The sequence below is a fragment of the Daphnia pulex genome, chromosome 11, assembly GCF_021134715.1.
Source record: "Daphnia pulex isolate KAP4 chromosome 11, ASM2113471v1".
Lineage (NCBI taxonomy): Eukaryota > Metazoa > Arthropoda > Branchiopoda > Diplostraca > Daphniidae > Daphnia > Daphnia pulex.
In genome coordinates this window covers 6,491,217-6,510,477 of record NC_060027.1, presented here as the reverse complement: position 1 = coordinate 6,510,477, position 19,261 = coordinate 6,491,217, and the positions used below count along the sequence as shown (strand labels likewise).

At 37.8% G+C, this 19,261-nt stretch overlaps 1 protein-coding gene and 2 long non-coding RNA genes across 3 annotated transcripts; 2 read left to right on the top strand and 1 right to left on the bottom strand.

Moving 5' to 3' along the window:
• The first annotated feature begins 410 nt into the window (after positions 1-410).
• Positions 411-1,267, top strand: LOC124207581. Its single transcript, XR_006880055.1, has 3 exons — positions 411-528; positions 607-1,084; positions 1,147-1,267. It is a non-coding gene; the product is annotated as an uncharacterized LOC124207581 (long non-coding RNA).
• A 10,151-nt stretch (positions 1,268-11,418) lies between these two features.
• LOC124207030 lies at positions 11,419-12,241 on the bottom strand. Its single transcript, XR_006879729.1, has 2 exons — positions 11,571-12,241; positions 11,419-11,501 (listed from the first exon to the last, which is right to left on the bottom strand). It is a non-coding gene; the product is annotated as an uncharacterized LOC124207030 (long non-coding RNA).
• A 603-nt stretch (positions 12,242-12,844) lies between these two features.
• On the top strand, positions 12,845-13,928 carry LOC124206986. Its single transcript, XM_046604218.1, has 2 exons — positions 12,845-12,938; positions 13,041-13,928. The coding sequence occupies exons 1-2, from the start codon at positions 12,915-12,917 to the stop codon at positions 13,731-13,733; spliced, it is 717 nt and encodes a 238-aa protein (XP_046460174.1). The 5' UTR covers positions 12,845-12,914; the 3' UTR covers positions 13,734-13,928.
• Positions 13,929-19,261: the final 5,333 nt, after the last annotated feature.

Genomic DNA, 19,261 nt, shown 5'->3' with positions numbered 1-19,261 from the left:
ATAATTGTGTTAGAAAAGTTCCTATCAACAATTACAGAGCACGAGCTGTACATGTACCTTATAGAAAGAAGGAGTAAAGATACCAAATTACAACTGAATGCCATGAAAACCATGCAGAATGCAATTTAGAACGTCACAAGTGGTTGGGTGTCAGCCCTTTTTTGTCAGCCCCCTAGAATTCAACTTGCTGATGGAAAAGTTATCGTTACTGCCCTTGTCCACCATTCACAGTTCGCCCACAGTTCTTAACCAAAAAAGAACTGCTGCCTTCGGTGTGTATAAACACAAACAATATAATCCTCGCAGCACATTGTCAATGTATAGTAGGGTAAGATATCATACCATACATTATATTGCAGATTGAATACGATTAAACTTGCATACTAATGAGTACATTATATTCATTCTAGACTTGGTGGAGTTTGTTGTCATGTAGGAGTCGTACTTTATAGTGTAATAACTGCTAAAACACTACCATGTACAGCGAAACAGAACGTGTGGTTAGACACATATCCAAGACGAGCGGTGGTAAGTTGAAATAAAAATAATTAAGCGATTGATGGATAAACTGCATTTCTAAGTAATCTTTATTCTTGTAATAAGTAGGCTTTAATAAACAAAATTGGCGATCTGAACACGTCACGGAAATGAGAGGAAAAAACAGAAACTGAAAAGACATTAATTCAGCAAAGAAAGATTGTTAACAGCAACAACGTTCCAGAAATGACCACCAATTGTTAGTTCTCGATAGTTATGCCGATAACTTCAAACCACCGACACTCCCGTTGGCATTGTCAGAAATATTCAACGCTGCATTCTACCAAAAACCATACACTGATGTTATACAAGAATGCGAGAGACTTGTTAAAATTCAATCATTTTTTGTCTCTCAAATTCAATCAGATGATGTCGCAAGATCACCATCAGACAGCATAAGACACCACTGTGGAACCGTTATCGTGCCGGGCTAAGCACGGCCTCAAATTCGTATGCAATTTGCCATACCAACTTAGAGATTCCCTCAGTCGCTGTTGAAGAAAATTTGCTATCCAGCTAAACACCATTTCTCCACAGAAGCTACGCGGTATATTTCATTGAAACATTTCATTCATAGCTCATCCATCAATAATGTGTTATCTCTTTTAGCTATGGTATAGAAAATGAGTCGAGGTGCATCAAAAAAGGTTGTGATTTCCTACAGAAAAACAAAGTGCATGTCGGGTTCACAATTGTTAAATGCGGTCTAATTCTTTCAACGACGTGTTGGAACAGGGGCCACACCAGACGGTTTATTTCACTGTGACTGTCATTGGAATGGCGTTGTCGAGGTTAAATGTTCGTGGAAGCATAAGGACGAATCATCTTTGATTGACGGTGCTAAAAAACAATGATTTCTTCTTAATGCATGACAATGAAACAAGCGCATTGTCAATTGAAAAAAAAACACCACTTATTATTTCCAGGTACAACACCAAAGGATGGTGACCAATCGTAATTTCTGCATTTTTATGGCGTTCATTGAATCGGACGTAGCTGTTATTTTAGTTCCCATTGATGCGAAGGTTGTTGAAGTTATTAAATCAAAACCCAAGAGCATTAGGATGGAAGTGATGACTTGTCGATTTTTAGTGTAATTCTTTTCAAACCATGATGATAATTTTTTGAACTCTGCTGTGTTGGTTTTTTCTTCTTGTGTTGATTGACTGTTGGAATCGGTGGATACTGTATTCATTTTAACAGCATTTACTGGGATTTCAGTCTGTTGACGCAATTTTGCAGCTTGACGAGCTCGTTGCTCAAAAAATTGTCGCAGCTTAGGATTCACTTCCAGCAATTGCCATGCATCTTTTTCGTAAAGGATAAAATGCTCCTCGTTTCCATCGGAGTTTAGTGTCTCGTTGAACTTGAATGGCGGTGAATTGTCTTCGTTGTTGTTTTGTTTGTTTTGGTAATCTATAACGTAAACGTGAATTTTCTTATCGTAAATTAGAGCGATCAATTCCAGCTCCGATCGGCCTAGAGTAGTCAGCGGTAATTGAACATGTTTCGCATACTCTTCCATCAACGCCTTAGACTTGGCAACTTCTTTCCAATTGAAGTTTTCTTTCAGGCTCTTGACAATTTGTTTGAAATTTTGACCACTCGAAGACCATGCTTCCTCCCAAGCTTCGGCGTCCTGTCGATTGCCTTCATCCGACAAGAAACGGTTTATTACATAATTCACCTTGTCCTCTGGCGTTTTTTCATACTTTTCCAACAATTTCATCAACTTCTTAGTCTCAGACTTGACGATTTCTTTCTTCAGCTCACTTTGAACATGCTCCATAATCTTCCACAGTTGATGATCATCTTTTAACTTGAAGTATTCTTCTCTTTTGGCGTTAGCAACGGGGAAGTCTTTGTCGTCTTCTTTCACTTCGAACACAAATCGCTTAACAAGGGAGGAGAAAGTGTGATAATTTGTTGTGCCATTAGCTTGAATGTAGTTGGAGATTTGCTTCCGGTATGGCTCCGTTTTTTGGCACGAATAAGAGCCGAACGATTCTTTTTGGCCAAAAATGCAGTGCAGGATGTTGTCGACTCCATCCGTTGTCGACAATCGTTCAAGGCAGTAAACCAGAGCTTTGGGACTCAGCCTGACAGTGCCGTTTTCAATCGGCTGGTCTTTGGCTTCTTTTAATTTGGTCAGAGGTTCATGGCTGAGACAGAGGAAGCAAAATGTGCTTGCCTGTACTCCGTTTTCAGAGTAAAATGGGTCGTAAATGTTTTCAGCTATACAACTACCTTTGGTTTTACTATATGAAAAACGAGAAGAGACTTCCAATCGTTGGCTTCTCCTGACGAATGCCGACTTGATCTCGCATTCGATTTCGTTCTCCTCTTGAACAGCAGCTCGTTCATTCAGATCGACCTCTGTGTTATGACTCGATTCCATCATAGAGACCATGTTTACATGAAGACTTCGGCTCATCTGCTTCCGTTCAAGTACTTGAGTAGCTTGCTGTCCCAGACTCTGGCGAGTTATAGCTTTCTTCTTAACGGCTTCTGTTTCTCTTTCCGTCCGATTAAGACGTCCTTTTGTTGTTTTCTCCTCTTGGGTCCCAACATCAGTGTTCGGGTGACTGCTGTATTTGATTGTGGCATAGCTTAATTCTCGACCTTGTGGATAGCATCGAGCGTAAGGTTCGCTATTTGGTTCTGTTGACGAATAATCAATATACAGCGCGACATCATTGTCGAAACCGAAGAATCTTGTTTCGTATATCTAGTCCCAAAATGCAGCCACTTTGTCGATGTAGCCCACGTCACCAGCTGATTTGCCGTGCTTGCCATGCGTGCCGCCTTTTCCATCTTTGCCGTCTCGACCAAAAGTTCCTCTAGTTCTTACGCAAATAGGACCACTAAGTGGTTCTCCGAAGACGTTTTCAATCGTGATGGAGCCTCCGTATCCGCCTTGTCCACCTTTGCCTCCTTGTCCACCTTTGCCTCCTTTTTGGCCGGCTTTACCCCTTGCACCTGAATTATCATACAAACCAAATTAGAGTAGAAGTATAAAAATACTAAAAATACGAGTAGTATACCCATTTACAAACCTTTGCACAAGACCAAAGAGTGACGATAATAAGCGGTTTCTGCAAACGAAACTGTTATAGCACCACCATTGTTGGGTGTGCCCTCGATGAAAAATGGTTCACAATAGAAATTAGCGTATTTGAAAAATGATACAGGTGTTATATCTTTCCCGTAATCACGATTCTCTCGGGGTAAAATACTTTCAAGTGTCTTTAGAGTTGTGGTCACGGCTGAAAATGCGAAATCGGCGTTAAGTTTTGCCATACTAGGAAATTTTGAAATTAAATCATCTTTGTCCCATTTTGCAAAAATATTGGGACTACCCTCGTGTTCTACCCGAGGAGAATTTTCCCGCAGCGAAACGCGGTGGAAATACGCTTTAAATAGAATCGCTTGGTTGAAACGCTTACTATGGAATGCATTATTATTGCATTCTAGAACGCCTTGTTTCCGTTTTTTTCTTCATCACTGTATGCGTTTCTGGAAATGCAACTAGAATTCGTTTCAAAATGCGTTTTTTATGTATTTATTTTTCATTTTAAATGCACTAAAATTCAATGCTGTCATGCATAAAAATTTCTTTCAACATCTTCTGTCAACATTTTTTACTCATCTATAATTGTCTTTCAATTCTTAGCAAACTTATTTTTAAAATAATTTTTACGGAGACATGAAGTGAAGTGACAAAATATTGCAGCAATGTATTATTATATGTCAATTTACAAAGAAAATCAAATGAATAGTTTTTTTAATTAAGTAACAGTGTAATTAGGCCTATGTCAGGAATCGGCAAATCGATGTCGAATCTCAAATGTTGAATGATGCTTGAATAATAAAGATGGGTTCTCATTCACGAGAAGCACTACAGTCCTGGAAAACTTGAGAGAACGTATATCCTCGATCTTAAAAAAAACCTAATATCGTTAAAAGTAAAAAGAACTGTTTCAGCAATCACTGATGTTACCATATGTATGTATGTATGAATTTATATAGCGCACTATCGCAGGAATTCAATCCCGATCTAATGACGCTGTTTCGTTTCCAATTTGGAAGATGTGATTAAACACATCACCGTATGTTTAACGTCATATCCTTGAAAGCAATCAAGGATCCCTGTGTTATGCATGCTGCCTTTCTCCACGGCGCGACGCTACAGGTTTTTGACGGGTTCAGCTGGGTTTCGAAACCAGAGCCTCATTGACTTTTTTCTAAATCGTTGACGCTCTAATCCACTACACCACCACATCCCCAAATATGATATGAGACAATCTCAGATCAAGATATTTATTATGGTTATCATCTTCTTATCCAGAATTACCAATACAGACTCAGTGAATTGCAACAAATAACTGAATATTGAAAAGGCCTCATTTGAGTAACATATAAATTCAGTGAACCAAATTATCCTTTCATTGAAGGAGCGAGACTGCTGTTGACTGCTGGAATCGGCCAAGTTGCAATGGCACTGATTTTATTAGCTGGAATGCAATATTTTTGACTAACTAAACCTTAATCTAAAGCAGATAAGGGGCTTTCTCGTTAGAATTCAGCCACATTGAAATAACAAACACATTATGTTTCAACTTTCAAGAATCTGTTCAAGATTTGAGACAAACCATACATGTCAAGTAAATGCATAACTTGGGTTAAAAGTTATATGCTACTCATTACAAAAGATATTTAACGTCAAGTTATAGTAGCTACACTGATAATTTAGTCTACTAAAGGGTTTTCCATTGACTTGCCATTAGACACTGATGAAGTAAAATTGTATATCTATAGGCTTGGCATAACATTCCTAAATAAAAGAAAATAATCTATCAGTATTTGATGTATAGTGTAAAGAAGATTACCAATGTCTTACCTCAATAAAAAGTTATTCGATGCAAACAAAAAGAAAAAAAGAAAAACAGACTTAAACTGTCTCAAATTCAAGAGAGCGAAAGTGTCAAACTACACCCACCAATCAGTGACAAATTTCGCTTAAGATATCCACATATGCCTGAATGCCAGCGGCCGCCAGCCTGTCATACCAAAACAAATTATTGTGATTTTCGTTTATATACTTCTAAATTCCTTAATTGTAATCTCATTCGGTGCTGTTAGCGTCAGCATTTAAATAGTACAGAGCTTATTTTAATATGCATGTTTCCACCAATAATCGATGACCGATACCGCATTATATCTGGGGAAGCGTATAAAAAATAGTTAAGCTCTTTGGTGCGCAAACATAACTTGAAACCAGTAAAATAAAGGAAAAATCAATCATTCAATCACGATGGGGTACGACAATGTTGCGATATTAGCTAGTTTCATGCAATGTGTGTAACTACATAAATACATACATACACATGAAATAAATAATCGTGCATTTTTATTCACTCAATTAAGGTAACAATTTGTTTTGTTTCCCCCTTGTTATGCCTGGGTCAGCCAGCACAAGGAATCTGCTTCCTCGTCCCATTTTAAAATATTTATGATGATATTACAGTGGTTAGCGTACTCGCTCTATGACAGAAAGACGGGTGGTTCGACTCCATATCTTGTCCGTTACTACCCTGAAACTATTGGAAATTTAAAAAGAGTCGTTGTTGAAATCTCCAATGAGAGATTTGTGATATTCCAGAAGATCTTTTAAAAATTAATTGTTTGAGGTTTTTTTACTACTTGTTGGCTTATAGGCATGAAAATGTATTTTCTTTGCATTTAAATTACATTTTTTAATGCTTAATATACCCCGGATTACGATACATCAGTACCCAAATTTATAAATTTTGTTAAATCGGCTGGCCATCGATCGGTGGTGACCAATGGGGTTGGGCTAGCTTTTCCCTTTTTCTTACCTTTCCTCTTTCAAAAATTGAGATTCTAACCCCAAAATGCCCAAAAAATGCGTTGTTTAACCATCCTATTTAACGCAACGCAAAAAAAGACGGAAAAATTCTCCTCGGGTACTTCTTTTATTTTATAAGTTATCAAATTTTCATAAGAATCGCGTGTAAAATAGCTTATTTATGAAATTAAAAGTGAAAGACGGTCAATTTATTTTCAGCCACGCGGCTGCCGCAGTTTACATGGCGCCTTATGGACAAGTGGCCTTGACGAAATTAAGTTTTCCCATTAACTATAATACTTAAAAATTAGAGGCTTTCACCCAAAAATTAACAAGATAATGCCCTATTAATTGTAAAATGGCCAATAAAAAGCGATTTATAGCTTTATAACTATTGATTGGCAAACAAAATCCTTTATTGCCCAAATCTAGCATTAGTACAAGAACTCAACGCCGCAATGACGAGGCGTGAGTTGTCTTAGTTACGAAAGTTCGTCTGTACTTCGTTTGTTTTGTGTCAAGTTATAGTGTCTTATAACCAAAATAAATTTGAAGTTAGTGCAATTAATAAACAAATAAAAAAAAATTTTAAATCAACATTTGTATTACACCATATCATCTTCAATGTTTTCGATTTCTGGTGAGTTTTCCCAATTTAAAACCTTACAATTTTTACAAGCAATAGAACATGGCATTTGATTTTTCCTGCATGTACATCTGTTTGCTTCGCACGATCCTGCGCAGCTGCATTTGATAACCTTCAGTAGTTCTGCGGGAGCTGGTGGTAGTTCTGTTGTTATCGGAAGAAGTAAATCATCACTTAACTTCCACCCCCAATGGAGTGGTTCAAGAATATTGTTGCAAATCCAAACTTGAACCTTTTGAATTGTCAAATAATGTAGAAAACACACATAAAATTTTTTATTATGAATTTCTATTATTTTGGTTACCTGTAGTAGATATACTCTTCTATTGGTGTGTACCAATTCAGCTGATGTTGGTGGAATATCATGTGGCTTGACAAAACTAGTTGCAGCACTAATTTAATGAGTGAAGATTTTGTATCTTAGAGAGTCAATATCTTCATGGTGGTTAGCTCCATAGATTAGGGTCATTGTTTTTGCTCCAGCGGTATCTACTTCTTCTTTTGTTGCATTACTTTTGTAAAAAACTTTTGCATAATTTCTGAATTCCTCGTTACTTTTCAATAGCTTCAACGCCGAGCCTTTTCCAAGCCCATACGGTTTTGAGGTGGTGTCACATCCTACGATAGCATGAGCAAATAGCAAAAGCTGGCAAATGTTAGACCCCAACAATTCCGAAATTTTCGATATGTTCCAAGTTTTCCCGTTTTTTTCCTATTTTTGGTTCAGAGACCATGTAAATTGGAAACGTTACTGCAGTAGAATGATGTAACAGTAGAATCAGTAGGTCGGTGTCATCGCCGATGAGAATTGTCCTATGTTTCATTGCAGATGAAACTGCTTGTTGGACGATAAGGACATCGGCGTCACCATCCGCGTAAATAACTTCTCAGGCTTGTTCACTGAGATATTTCCCAAATTGTTCGATGAATCGTGTTTTGTTTTTACATGACGATAAGAAGTCTTCTTTTGTCGTTGTGCATTTCATCTCTGGAGTAAAATCATCTTCCTTGCCAACTGACCTTGTCCTCTTCAAATGAGCAATGTCCTTTGTCAAAGGCTGACCATAGCCGTCAAAGACTATGGTTGGTTTATGTCCGTATTTAGTTTTTATTTACTTCCAAATGGTAGAAAAAATTGAGGAATATGTCTCATTCTTCGACCATGGAATACGATTAATAATTGCTAATCTGTCCAAGACAAAAGAGTGGGTTATCCTTGCATTAGTGGTTATACTGTTAATTGGTTCATCAGTAGTCATCGTTGCAATCGCCTTCGCTAATTCAGCCTTATCCGCGTTTCTTAAAAGGCCACGACGCGTTTACGAGCACAATTCATACTTAAAGTAGAACGACTCTTCTTTTTCAGATCTTTTGGCGACACTTACGAGCCTCTGGAACATTAGCGCACGGTCTACTAATCTGTTTTTGTCTTCCTTGCCAGAAGAATTTGACGACATCAAAACAACTTGATCGGCTTTCCGTGGAATGAATTCCGACACCGTTTTCCCGTTCATTTTTTCCACAATGTGGTCGCAAACTGATTTCGCGAGGTGAGCATTGATTTTTTTCCTGCAGAAACTCCGATATGCATCGTAGTACTTGATCGTCTCCATGGAATGGCGAATATTTTTGGAAATATTCGATGACCAGTTTTGGCTGGGCAGCAGTTGTAAGTAGATTAACCTATATAACGGTCCGTACGTCGTTGACCTTCCAAAAGCTCTAATGCACGTAGGGAGTTTTCATAAAGGTCTTCTTTGTAAAAAGTAAAACTGTCCGAAAGTCCTTTTGTAAAAGAATCACTGAAATATAAGCGCGGACTTTGAACTAAAAAGATTTGGAACTTATGTTGTACGGGTTTGAAGTACACATCTTGTATTAGGCGTTAAATTTATAAATTGATATATCTCCAATGCATCTTATAAATCGACTTCTTATTTAGATGTAAAAAAATGCGAAGCTTGAATTAAAAAAGCTGATTATCCCAAAAATGTTTTATTTTTTTTTTACTATGGGTGGCAAAAGAAAAATACTCGAAAATCAAATAAAAAAGAAACACAGAAAACGAAAAAAAAAGTTACCTTCAGGGCAGATCGAAAGTCGGCTAGTTGAAAATAATTAAATACATAAGAAAAGAAGAGGTTTATTTCCAAAAATTGAAATGCTATGATTCCGTCATTAGTCATATGAAAAAAAAAATTATAAAAAAATACGCATTGCTTCTTCGAATGGTGCTCTGCACCTTGGACATAACGACGGCCCAGGAGCATAAATGTTGCTGCTATACAGTGGGTGCAAAATGGATGGCCGCACTGTAAAAAGCAGTCAATCTCATTTGTGTTGCAAACCACACATAAATGAACGTTTCTTGCGGCTGGAGCTTCCGGACTAATTCCATGTCCTTCCGGTAAAACATCCAGATTGTCTTGGTGAGGCAGAGCTTCTTGTTGGGCGTTTTCCATGGGCAAAACTCCATTATTGCGGCGATTGATATCAATCAGTTGTTGGCGCCGACGATGTCTCTCAGCTCTTCCGGGATGGCATGTTTTCTTCAATGATGCGCTCGGATACGCTCATTGTTTTGATTTTGCGCCATACCTCTGACTCGTCTACGACCTCGTTGAGGCGGTGGAGGGTGAATATAGGCAGGAGGTTCCACCACTGGCAAAGGTGCTACATTTGGCTCGGGATTTAGGGCCCTTATGAAGACATCGTCCAGCTGTAAATCTAGCGCTATATAAAAGAAAATGAATAATTTACGTGATGCGAAAATGAAACTGTACTTCTACAAAGGTTAATATTTATAATAGTTTTCATATATATATTTTAAATTATGTAATTATTTATTTTAGATTTTGGGTTGTTTGATATTCACCTCGATCAGTTATTGTTCATTGAGAATTTTTATAGGTTCAAATTCCTTGGACACTATTTCTAGAAATTCAGAAATAGTGTATTCCATTCGGTTGAGTTTGGCCGTCGCCTGAAGGATGCGGGATTGGTGACGTCTATCTTTATCTCCTCTAGAACGGCGTATCACTTCCCCGTTTCTCGCATTGTTGAAGTCCACTGTTTCAGCTGCATCAACTTTTTGAAGAATTCCTTTCACAAATTATTAAAATTAAATGAAAATTCTAAACAAATAAAGATAAAATTGATTTTTCAAGACAACAGGGTTAGAGGTAAATCATTGGAATTTTTTATTTACTGAAGAAAACCCAAAAATTAAGCCGACGGCCATGCATTTTTTTATTTAATTTGCAGTAGAACGATTTAAGGTGATTATTGGTTCTTCTCTGATCATTTTGCACGCAGAATCTAACAGGTGCTATCCGATCAAACCAGAAACGCTGCATGTAGTTGAAAAATTCTTCAACAGCCTCCACGGTGGCGACATCAAATCCGTGCAGTTCAATTTCCAATCTCCCTAGCCGTTTAACGGCCTTGATTCAAAAAATCAATTTGTTATTGATTTAATTTACAATATTAATTTTTTCATAATTACCATAAAACCTTGTTTCGCTGGTAGCGGATGCAGTAATCTGAGCCCCAACATCATTCGCACAATTTTTGTTTTATTATCCCGTTCTCCTCATTGTACTTGGTTTGTAATCCAAGTTTTACTGCATGGCGGTACATGGCCTAGCGGGGGAATAAATTTTAATATTCAGTTACAATTCTTGACATCCAAGTAGGTTATGTCTACTTACATTTAAATATACATTATATATATATCCTAAAATTTTAATTTATCTGTACCTGGCTTTGATGGAAATAACATCCGCGCGCTCTGCCATTTGGAAACTTGGCCGCTACGGCTGTAAGAATCGCGATTTCATAGTCTGATATCATCAGCTCGGGCTCAAGTGGCAATCCATTAATTTGGGCAGCAACAGCTTTGATCCGGACGATGACAAGCTCATAAAGTGCGGTCACCTTTCCTGTCATCAGAGCGTACGTGACCGGGAAGCACTGGTAATAACAGTATACACAGCAGCGGTAGAATACTTACCTTAACATACTTTAGTGGGCCAGGATTACTTACAAGACGAAACTACTTACGAGCTTAACATACTTAAATAGTTTTTTCATACTTACATTTTGTAAGTAACGAGTAAGCATGTAAGTAAGTGCCTCCAACATACTTACTTGAATAAAAGAAAAGCCTTCTGCAGGAATCGAACACGGGTCTCTCGCATCACAGTCAGATGCTGATCCGCTGTGCCATTCTTAATATGCTTTAACTAATTAAATAACCGTTATGAATCAACGGGGGGGGTTTAGGACTTAGAGATTTTTATGTCCAAACATTATATTCAATTTTCTCTCCTAAAGCGGCGAGCATGTGCCCTTATTCATTTTTTTCACAAAAATGATTTACAGGAAAGCTGCTTTAAACTCGGTACTACCAGTTCCTTCAGTAGATATAAATAGGGCAGCAAATTTTTCCTACAATAAATGAAAAAAAAGGAGTTATATTCCTTAAACAAGTAGTTTACATGTATTCTAGAGTTCTACCTGAACGATGGCCATATTTCTTGAATAATGCTCATGGATGGACTGAGAAACAAAGAGCAGGGCCTCGTAGGTAAGGAAATATCTTTGTCGCAACATAAGTAGCAAGCCAGCCTCCCATTCAAATTCACTAAACGCAGCACCATGAGTGAAAAGGAGGGATTCAATTTCACGATGAGCAGCAGGAACCAAATTTTGCTGGCCAAAATGTTGGGGTTGTTGTTCGTGATCAAAATCATGCCTATCTTCAGCTGATGATTGTTCAAGACCAGCCCTGACGCCATCAGTTGTGTTACTACTAGCAATAACAACATCTTCAATGGACGTGGGATCACTAGCCTCGTCGACTAACAAGTTGAATCCAGTAGTCGATATATATAGGCTAAGCTCAATCAAATTTCAAAAGTGAGCAAAAGTACAAGTACAAAGTGCAAGTATGTTATTAGCTGTTTAAGTATGTATACGACGAAAATAAGTATGAAAAATAGGTATAAGTATGTTCGTCCAATATACTTACAAATTTACAATACTTACAAATAGTTGAACATACTTACAACTCCCTAAACTACTTGATATTTAAAAAAGATAGTGCTTGCAAGTATGAAAATGAGTAGTAAGTACGTTAAAAAATATTTCAAGTAGGAAATTTTCCAAATTAAGTATGAAAAAAGCCCTACTTGACAAATTCAGTACTTTTAACTTACTAACATACTGGAAATTAAGTATGTTACCGCTGCTGTGTATTATTAGCCTATATATCTATCATATATAAAGTACATTTATGAAACAATTTTTTAAATACGATATGGTGAGCATTTCTTACTATTAAATATTACAAAATTGTTCATAGATAGAATTGATAGATAGATAGAATTCATCGAATTCTGAAAATTGTATTCTCATCTAGAAAGAGGTAATGCAACGATATGGTTCAGTCCGTTCACCGAGCTAACATTTTTCGTTTGCACTGGTGCAATTCCAATACCTGTCCGTAGGAGCGCCGGGATTGAATTTGGTTGCACAAACCTGGTTGTCTCTCTTGATTTTCCATAGCAAGGTTATGATGAATCTCAAGAAGGAATTTTTTTTTCGAAAAAAAATTGTTGAATTTGATTCAAAAGTCGGGCAAAAGCAGAAAATAATGACATTGCAGAAAAGATATCCGTGGACCCCCCCCCCCCCCCACTCTGTGTTTTAATATAGCCAGCGAAGGATTTCCTGTTTTCTTTGCAGCTAAATTGGCGCATCAACATTATATACGTGTACTACTACTATAAGTCCGTTCGCCAGCAACCCAAGGATCTTATTTTATCCGTGTTACTTCACCAGCAGCTAGTTCGTTCCATCATGCGCCTTCAGCTTGACTTTATGGTAATCAGCTATATAGCTATAGCCTTTATTTGGAAATACGCGTTTGCTTTTTAAAAGCTTTTCTCTAAGTTACCTTTGTGTTTTCTCGTTTGACTCTTGCAGCTCCTTGTAGCATTGGTGATTGTGACCATTTTGGATGCGGCTGATTCGTTCGTCACCAACGCCAATTTGGCCGGAGAAGATTCGCAACCGCTGATGACCGGAGATTATAACTTCGCCTACGCTGGAGCCGGAGTGGAAAATGTCTATTACCCGCAGACGACCGGTGATCAAATTGTGAGCGAATCTGCCAGCGCCGACATGGGGACGACGTCAGCAGTTTGGCCCGGAGAAGGAGCCAATCAGTGGAAGACGACCGATCAGGCTACAGGGAATCCTAGCCATCAACAGGTAGGCTTCTTCGATGTGATAAGATCTCTGGCAAATATATTTACTGGATTAGTTGGACGAGCAAGCACACCCGAAACGCCAACGCCCATCGGCAGCGGATATTATTACCAGCATTCGGAAGAAGACATTACGGATGAAGACTTTTACGATGACAGAGTGATGGCTCCCGTCACTGATGTTCCGATCGCTGTTCGGCTGGCGCGAGTGAAGCAATTAGTTAACACTCGATTGGCTCCACGATCGAATCCAAACATTTACGACGGCTATCCTCAATACCCGCCCGCCGTCATGGAGGACCCGAGGCAAGGGTCCGCATCTGCCCACCAAGATGTTATTCTGACGCCAGGCGAACAAGTTTCCGAAAATTTCGGCTGCAACAGTAGAATATGCCTGTGGAAGAAGTGAATGTTATTTTTTTGCTTGCCGGATAATCAGTGTCATCTGGAGACGAATGCTGAACACCAAGTATAGGACCAAATGAAATTATTCTACAAGATATCTTGTTGACGGTTGGACACGCAAAATCGTATCATTGGGAAGAATCAAAATTAACTTTATATGTTTAATTTCCATACTTACATTCAATTAATTTTTTTTTTGTTTCATTTTTTAAAATAGGTATCACACATATCCCAGTTTCATAATAATTCTTTGTTTCTTAATGTTTCGTTTCCAAATAACTTTTCTTCTCACCTTTTATACATTATCAGTGGTGCATTGCTGAATAGCGCATGGGGATGGTATTAAACGCATAGGTCAGCAACCTAAGAAAAATGAGAGAATCAAATTTGTTTGGTACCGGAACATCTTCACAATTATTGTAAAGAAAAAAAAAGAGCGTCACTCGAATGAAATAAAATTTAAGTTTAAACGGGTAAGTCGGTTTGTACGCTAGCACGATTAATACAAACTATCACTGACACGTAGATATAACGATCACCGGAAAATTATTTTTTTAATAAATGTCCTTACAGTTTTCGATGTTCTCTCTCATCAAATCAATAAACGGCTCATCTTTATAGTCTACCTGTTACTGGTGTAAAGTGCACCATGGATTGAGAAAAGATTAAATATTTCCATCCGTTCCACATTCGAATTCCACATTCCACCCGTCCGTTTTCGTGAAATCAAAAGTGTAGTGTGGACATGTGGTTTCACAAGAAGTCATTTCCTTTGGATTGAACTAGATAAAAAAAAGGTGGGAATTTAACTGTTTTCATTTACACATTTAGGTAAGAACAAATAAAGCAGCAAGTTTTACCTCTGTTTGCTTACGGAAATTTTCGGCTGTTTAACACTCACTATCACTAACTGCTTCAGAAGTAACAATTACTCAAGTCAAGTAAAAACATGAAAAATTAAAAGATATTAAATTACCTTGATTATAATTTATTGTCATCAATGTGCTGTTTGCATATTAATTTCCGAAATATAAAACAAAATGAAAGGAACTGAACGCTAAGTCCAACCGCGCATCCGCTTATACTTCCGCTTTCAGTTAGCTTAAGTGTTAATTCCATTAAAATCACTTGTATTCACGTCAAATGCAATCTGCAAACTGCACAGAACCACAAAACCACAAAATCGTTGCGTGAAAATTCTCCTCGGGTAGAACACGAGGGAATTTTTTAAATAAGTTATTTATAATTGAAAGTACCATATTTTTTCAAAAATAAAAAAAAAATTGAATTTAAAATTGTTTTTTTTTTACAGAAATTTTTAATATTTTCAAGAAGGGTTTTGGATTTAACAACTTGAACACTACAATAACAAAGTTCATTTAAAAAATTTCTGGATGCATTTTGTTCGAGGTTAAAAATTAACTACCCTCGACTACTTCCTAAAGGAGAGTGTAGAACCAGATAAACTTTTACTTATACGTGTGGGTGTGCAATTTATTCACCGCGCTGTTTAATGTCGTAGAATGATAATAATCAAGAATAAAAGTTATTGAGAAAAAACAGCAGTTTGTATTTGTTAATTTAACCCAACACGTTTATCGATGACTTTCCGGGTAATGGATTAATTCGTATGCCTAAGTCTTTTAGGATGAGGGTAATGGCATCTAGGTGGTCTGTTATCACGGCATATAGGGAATTATACGCGAAATGTGTGTAGTATCGGATTCCCAAAGGCTGTGGTGTGCGATAAAGTCCCCTATCGCCTACTATAATGAATGAAAGTTGCGGTGGTAACAAAAAGTTTAATTCTTCAGGGGGTGCAGTCGCTTTTGGGGAAATAACTGAAAAACTTCGTTCCTAGAGATCTAAGGAACTGAAACAAGACTGAATAATGACAATCATCCAAAAGGGAAATCAAATTACATTATAGCGATCAACGATCTCCCCCAATTTTAAAGAAATGTCACTTCCCACGCCGAAATCGCCATTTTACTCAAGAATAGCGTTGTTTGTTTCTTAGAGTGAAATATGTCTTATTTATTCGTAAATGTTGAAAGGTTTTATGAGAGGAATTTTGTTTGGTTAGTGTTTGGTTGCGATGCATTTAGCTTGAAAATAAAGACACTTTAGAGAGGATGTACACTCACTTCCATAAATAACTATACAGGCCAAAGCGCGAAACAACGCACCAATGTTGGCTTTAACACAAATTCTATTTTCTTACTTTGAGAAAAATCTAACCCTTCCCTCTCGATTACAAACAACAAAGGCTGCACACCACTGTGGCCAACACAGGTGCGTTGTTTTGCGCTTACGCCTGTATAGTTATTTATGGAAGTGAGTGTACCTTAGTGATGGTATGATTGGTTCTTTCGAGGTTGAATTCAGGGGAAAATCATTCATTGTGATTTCGAGTATTTTCCTCAATGTTTCCATATGGAAACGGAATAATCAATAGGTTACTGTTGGAATTGACCTTTTTTTGTTGAAATTTGGATCATCTAATGTTAGGTCTGTTGTTTGACTTCTTCAAAGTGGTTTGTGATAATAGTAAAGTTAAACGAGACAGTTGTAGTTCCTCAGAAAAATGTTTGGTCAACAATACGTTCAGGGTACAATTGAACGTACGCAACTCGTCGATAAACAATCAGATTAAAAAGGGAGAAGATTGAATGTCAGGTGTGTTTATCTTCTTTCATCATCGTTTTACTAATTGGTGGTTTTCAATGAGAATGTTACGCCTGGAGATGTAACTGAAACCGAATTGTCAGGTTTCCAATCGATTGTTGTTGCTTCGCGCAGTAGAACTGATCCTGGGTCTGTTTTGGAAACGTCTTACGTTTCGTCCTGAAAATGATGAGGGATGAAACGAAAGACTCCTGTTTAACAAGGTAAATGGCAGTATATTGAAAAAAATCAACAATAGGTAAGATTACACTTATTTGATGTTTTTTTCTCCGTGAATCCGCGGTAAAATTGCGATGGTGAAAATGTGTTTATGATAGATCTGCAACGCTGAGGAAGGTTATTTTGATTAAGACTATTATTTCGAAAGAGACCATCGAGTAGAAAACAACTCGCACAACAACTGGTGCCTGTGTTAGTAATCACATTAAAAATCAAGCAGTGATGAAATGTATTGCATTAGCTCTGCTTGTTGGTTTTTTTAACTAATTAAACTTTGAGTCGTGATTAATATTTAATTATTAAGAATAAACACATCGGAGAGGAAGATAAACTGCTCGCAGAGTTCGTACGCAGTATACAGTATTTTTGGGATGTGGCAATTTTGGGGGTAAGATAATTTTTGGGATGTGGCAATTTTTTGAATGTGCGTCAACGAGTCCACGACTTAATCAGACAAGATTTAGGGGTTTTCTTTTTTGTATATCTCGTCAGAAAAGTCGATCATTTTATTCCAAGTTTCGGAAAGCTTCAAGTTTCTCTGTAAATTGAATGGCATAATTTTCTATTTCGAAGCTACTATATTTTTTGTTATTTATGGAAAACTGATAGGAGCCAGGCAGAAAAGAAACGTGCTTTTTCAAGTTCTTACATTGGTTATCTGCCAAAAGATACAGTTTTAAAAAAATCGTCTAGAACTGTATGCCCTGAACTCTAAAAGTGCGGTTGTTTCTGATATCCCTTCTGGCTACATATCCTTCCACACTTTAAATGATTCGCGCCCATACGGGACAGCAATTTTTAGAAAGCTAACCCTGACATCATCCATGCATACAACAGCTCATGTCGTGAGCAATCAAATGGCATGTATTGACACCACGTTAAATTTTTCAGACTTACACTTTTTCGCAAAAATCTTTTCTACACATTACATTGACGGGAGATAAGATCTTGGTAGCGAAATCGTTTTAGCCGGACCACATCAATTCTTTCTCCAACTATCCATATTTTTGAGGCCTTCTGCTGTCCGTCAAGTCTCAGCCAGTCATAAAATCTGCTTCCACTCCTAATGCCCCAACATGTCACGACTAAATATCTCTCTTTGTAAACAGTGGAAAACCTGAAAACGTTCCAGTTTATTTTTCCTAAAATCAACCCAACTAGATTTTACTGTTTCGCATATCTTTTCTTGCCTTGGATCAGCCCTCAATCGAAATTAAAAATTACCTAGGCCAGATTTGTCTTAGTCATCGGCCCGAAAGATGACTGGTGGTCTAAGAGGCTCTACTCTCTACGTCATAAAGCAAAACAGGTCTTCAAGCTGTAGACCCTACAGAAGACCGTCACCGGTAGACTTTCCTACTTCGAATTCTAAGTGACTTGCCAGTTGGAGCTACGCAGGGCAAAAAGGTAAACATGGAATTATCTCCGCAGCTCAAAGTCGGTGGGACTTATTAATGACTTAAGGATTATCTGGGAAATCAGCCGAGGTTTCTCTTCCGTTAACCCTATCGGTGGACGGAGCTGATGTCTTGTGTATTTTTTGAATTGTACATACTAAACAGCTGTGTTGAGCATTTTTTCTGGTGGAGCCACACTCGCTCACTCTACAAGATTATTGCAGACAAAGTAAATAGGTTTAGCTCTGAGACAGATCTTTCTTATCAACCTCATTAGACGGAATGGGAACTCATGGCCGCTGTAGACTCTCTGAATGCGGAGTCGACCCCATTGTGATGGTCTCTTGTCAAAGCTCATCAAAGCTTGCTTTCCCATAAATAAGCTGCACTCTTCTACATTATGAACACATGCCTTTACATTGCGTTCTTTCCAGCGTTATGGAAGCAGTCTGATAGATCACTGTAATTACAAAACTTCCCACAAAAGTTTGAGCACCTTTTTCACCCAATAATCTCGTCATCAATCTTGTGAGAAGCCTTGAAAGCATCATGCTAAACTGTGTGCAGTGGCACGCGAAAATTGGCCACAGGATCAGATCCGAACAGCAGGGACTAACAGCAGGTTGACTGAATCGATCAGCCACTCTCTCGTGCAATGCCTTCATGGAAAACAGCTTTCAAAGTAAACAAGTGACAGCCTGGGCTCTCTTGGATGGCAATCAACAGCTTTTACCCGTGTAGAAGAAATACGTCTGACATCATACTCCATTTCAGTGAACAGAATTGAAATTCGATTCAAAATCGTTCAAAATCATTCCACTGACAGATTTTTAAATCTTAGGGGAAAGTGTAAGGAAAAAGACAAAAGAGAAGGGTTAAATTTTTTGAAGGATCCTGACAAAGAAATTGCTTTGTAAATCACAAACACACAAACACGATATGAAACGTGAAGGTTGTTTCAAGCAAACAATTACAAGGAAACAAAGCTACTTAATTGAACTTGATGAACCCTCAAACAGATTCAAGTAAAATAAACACTGAAGTTTCAAGTCTCTTTAATAATAGTGTACTACAATTTGGTGAGCCACTGCCTCAATCAACACATCTCTCGTTACTTAATATTCCTCTGTTAGAGTGGCTGTCAACTTTTGAGCACAGGTCGAAACCATACAGGGTGGTGAAAGCCATCAGTGGCTTTGACGAATGCGCATCTGGAATCACCTATTTG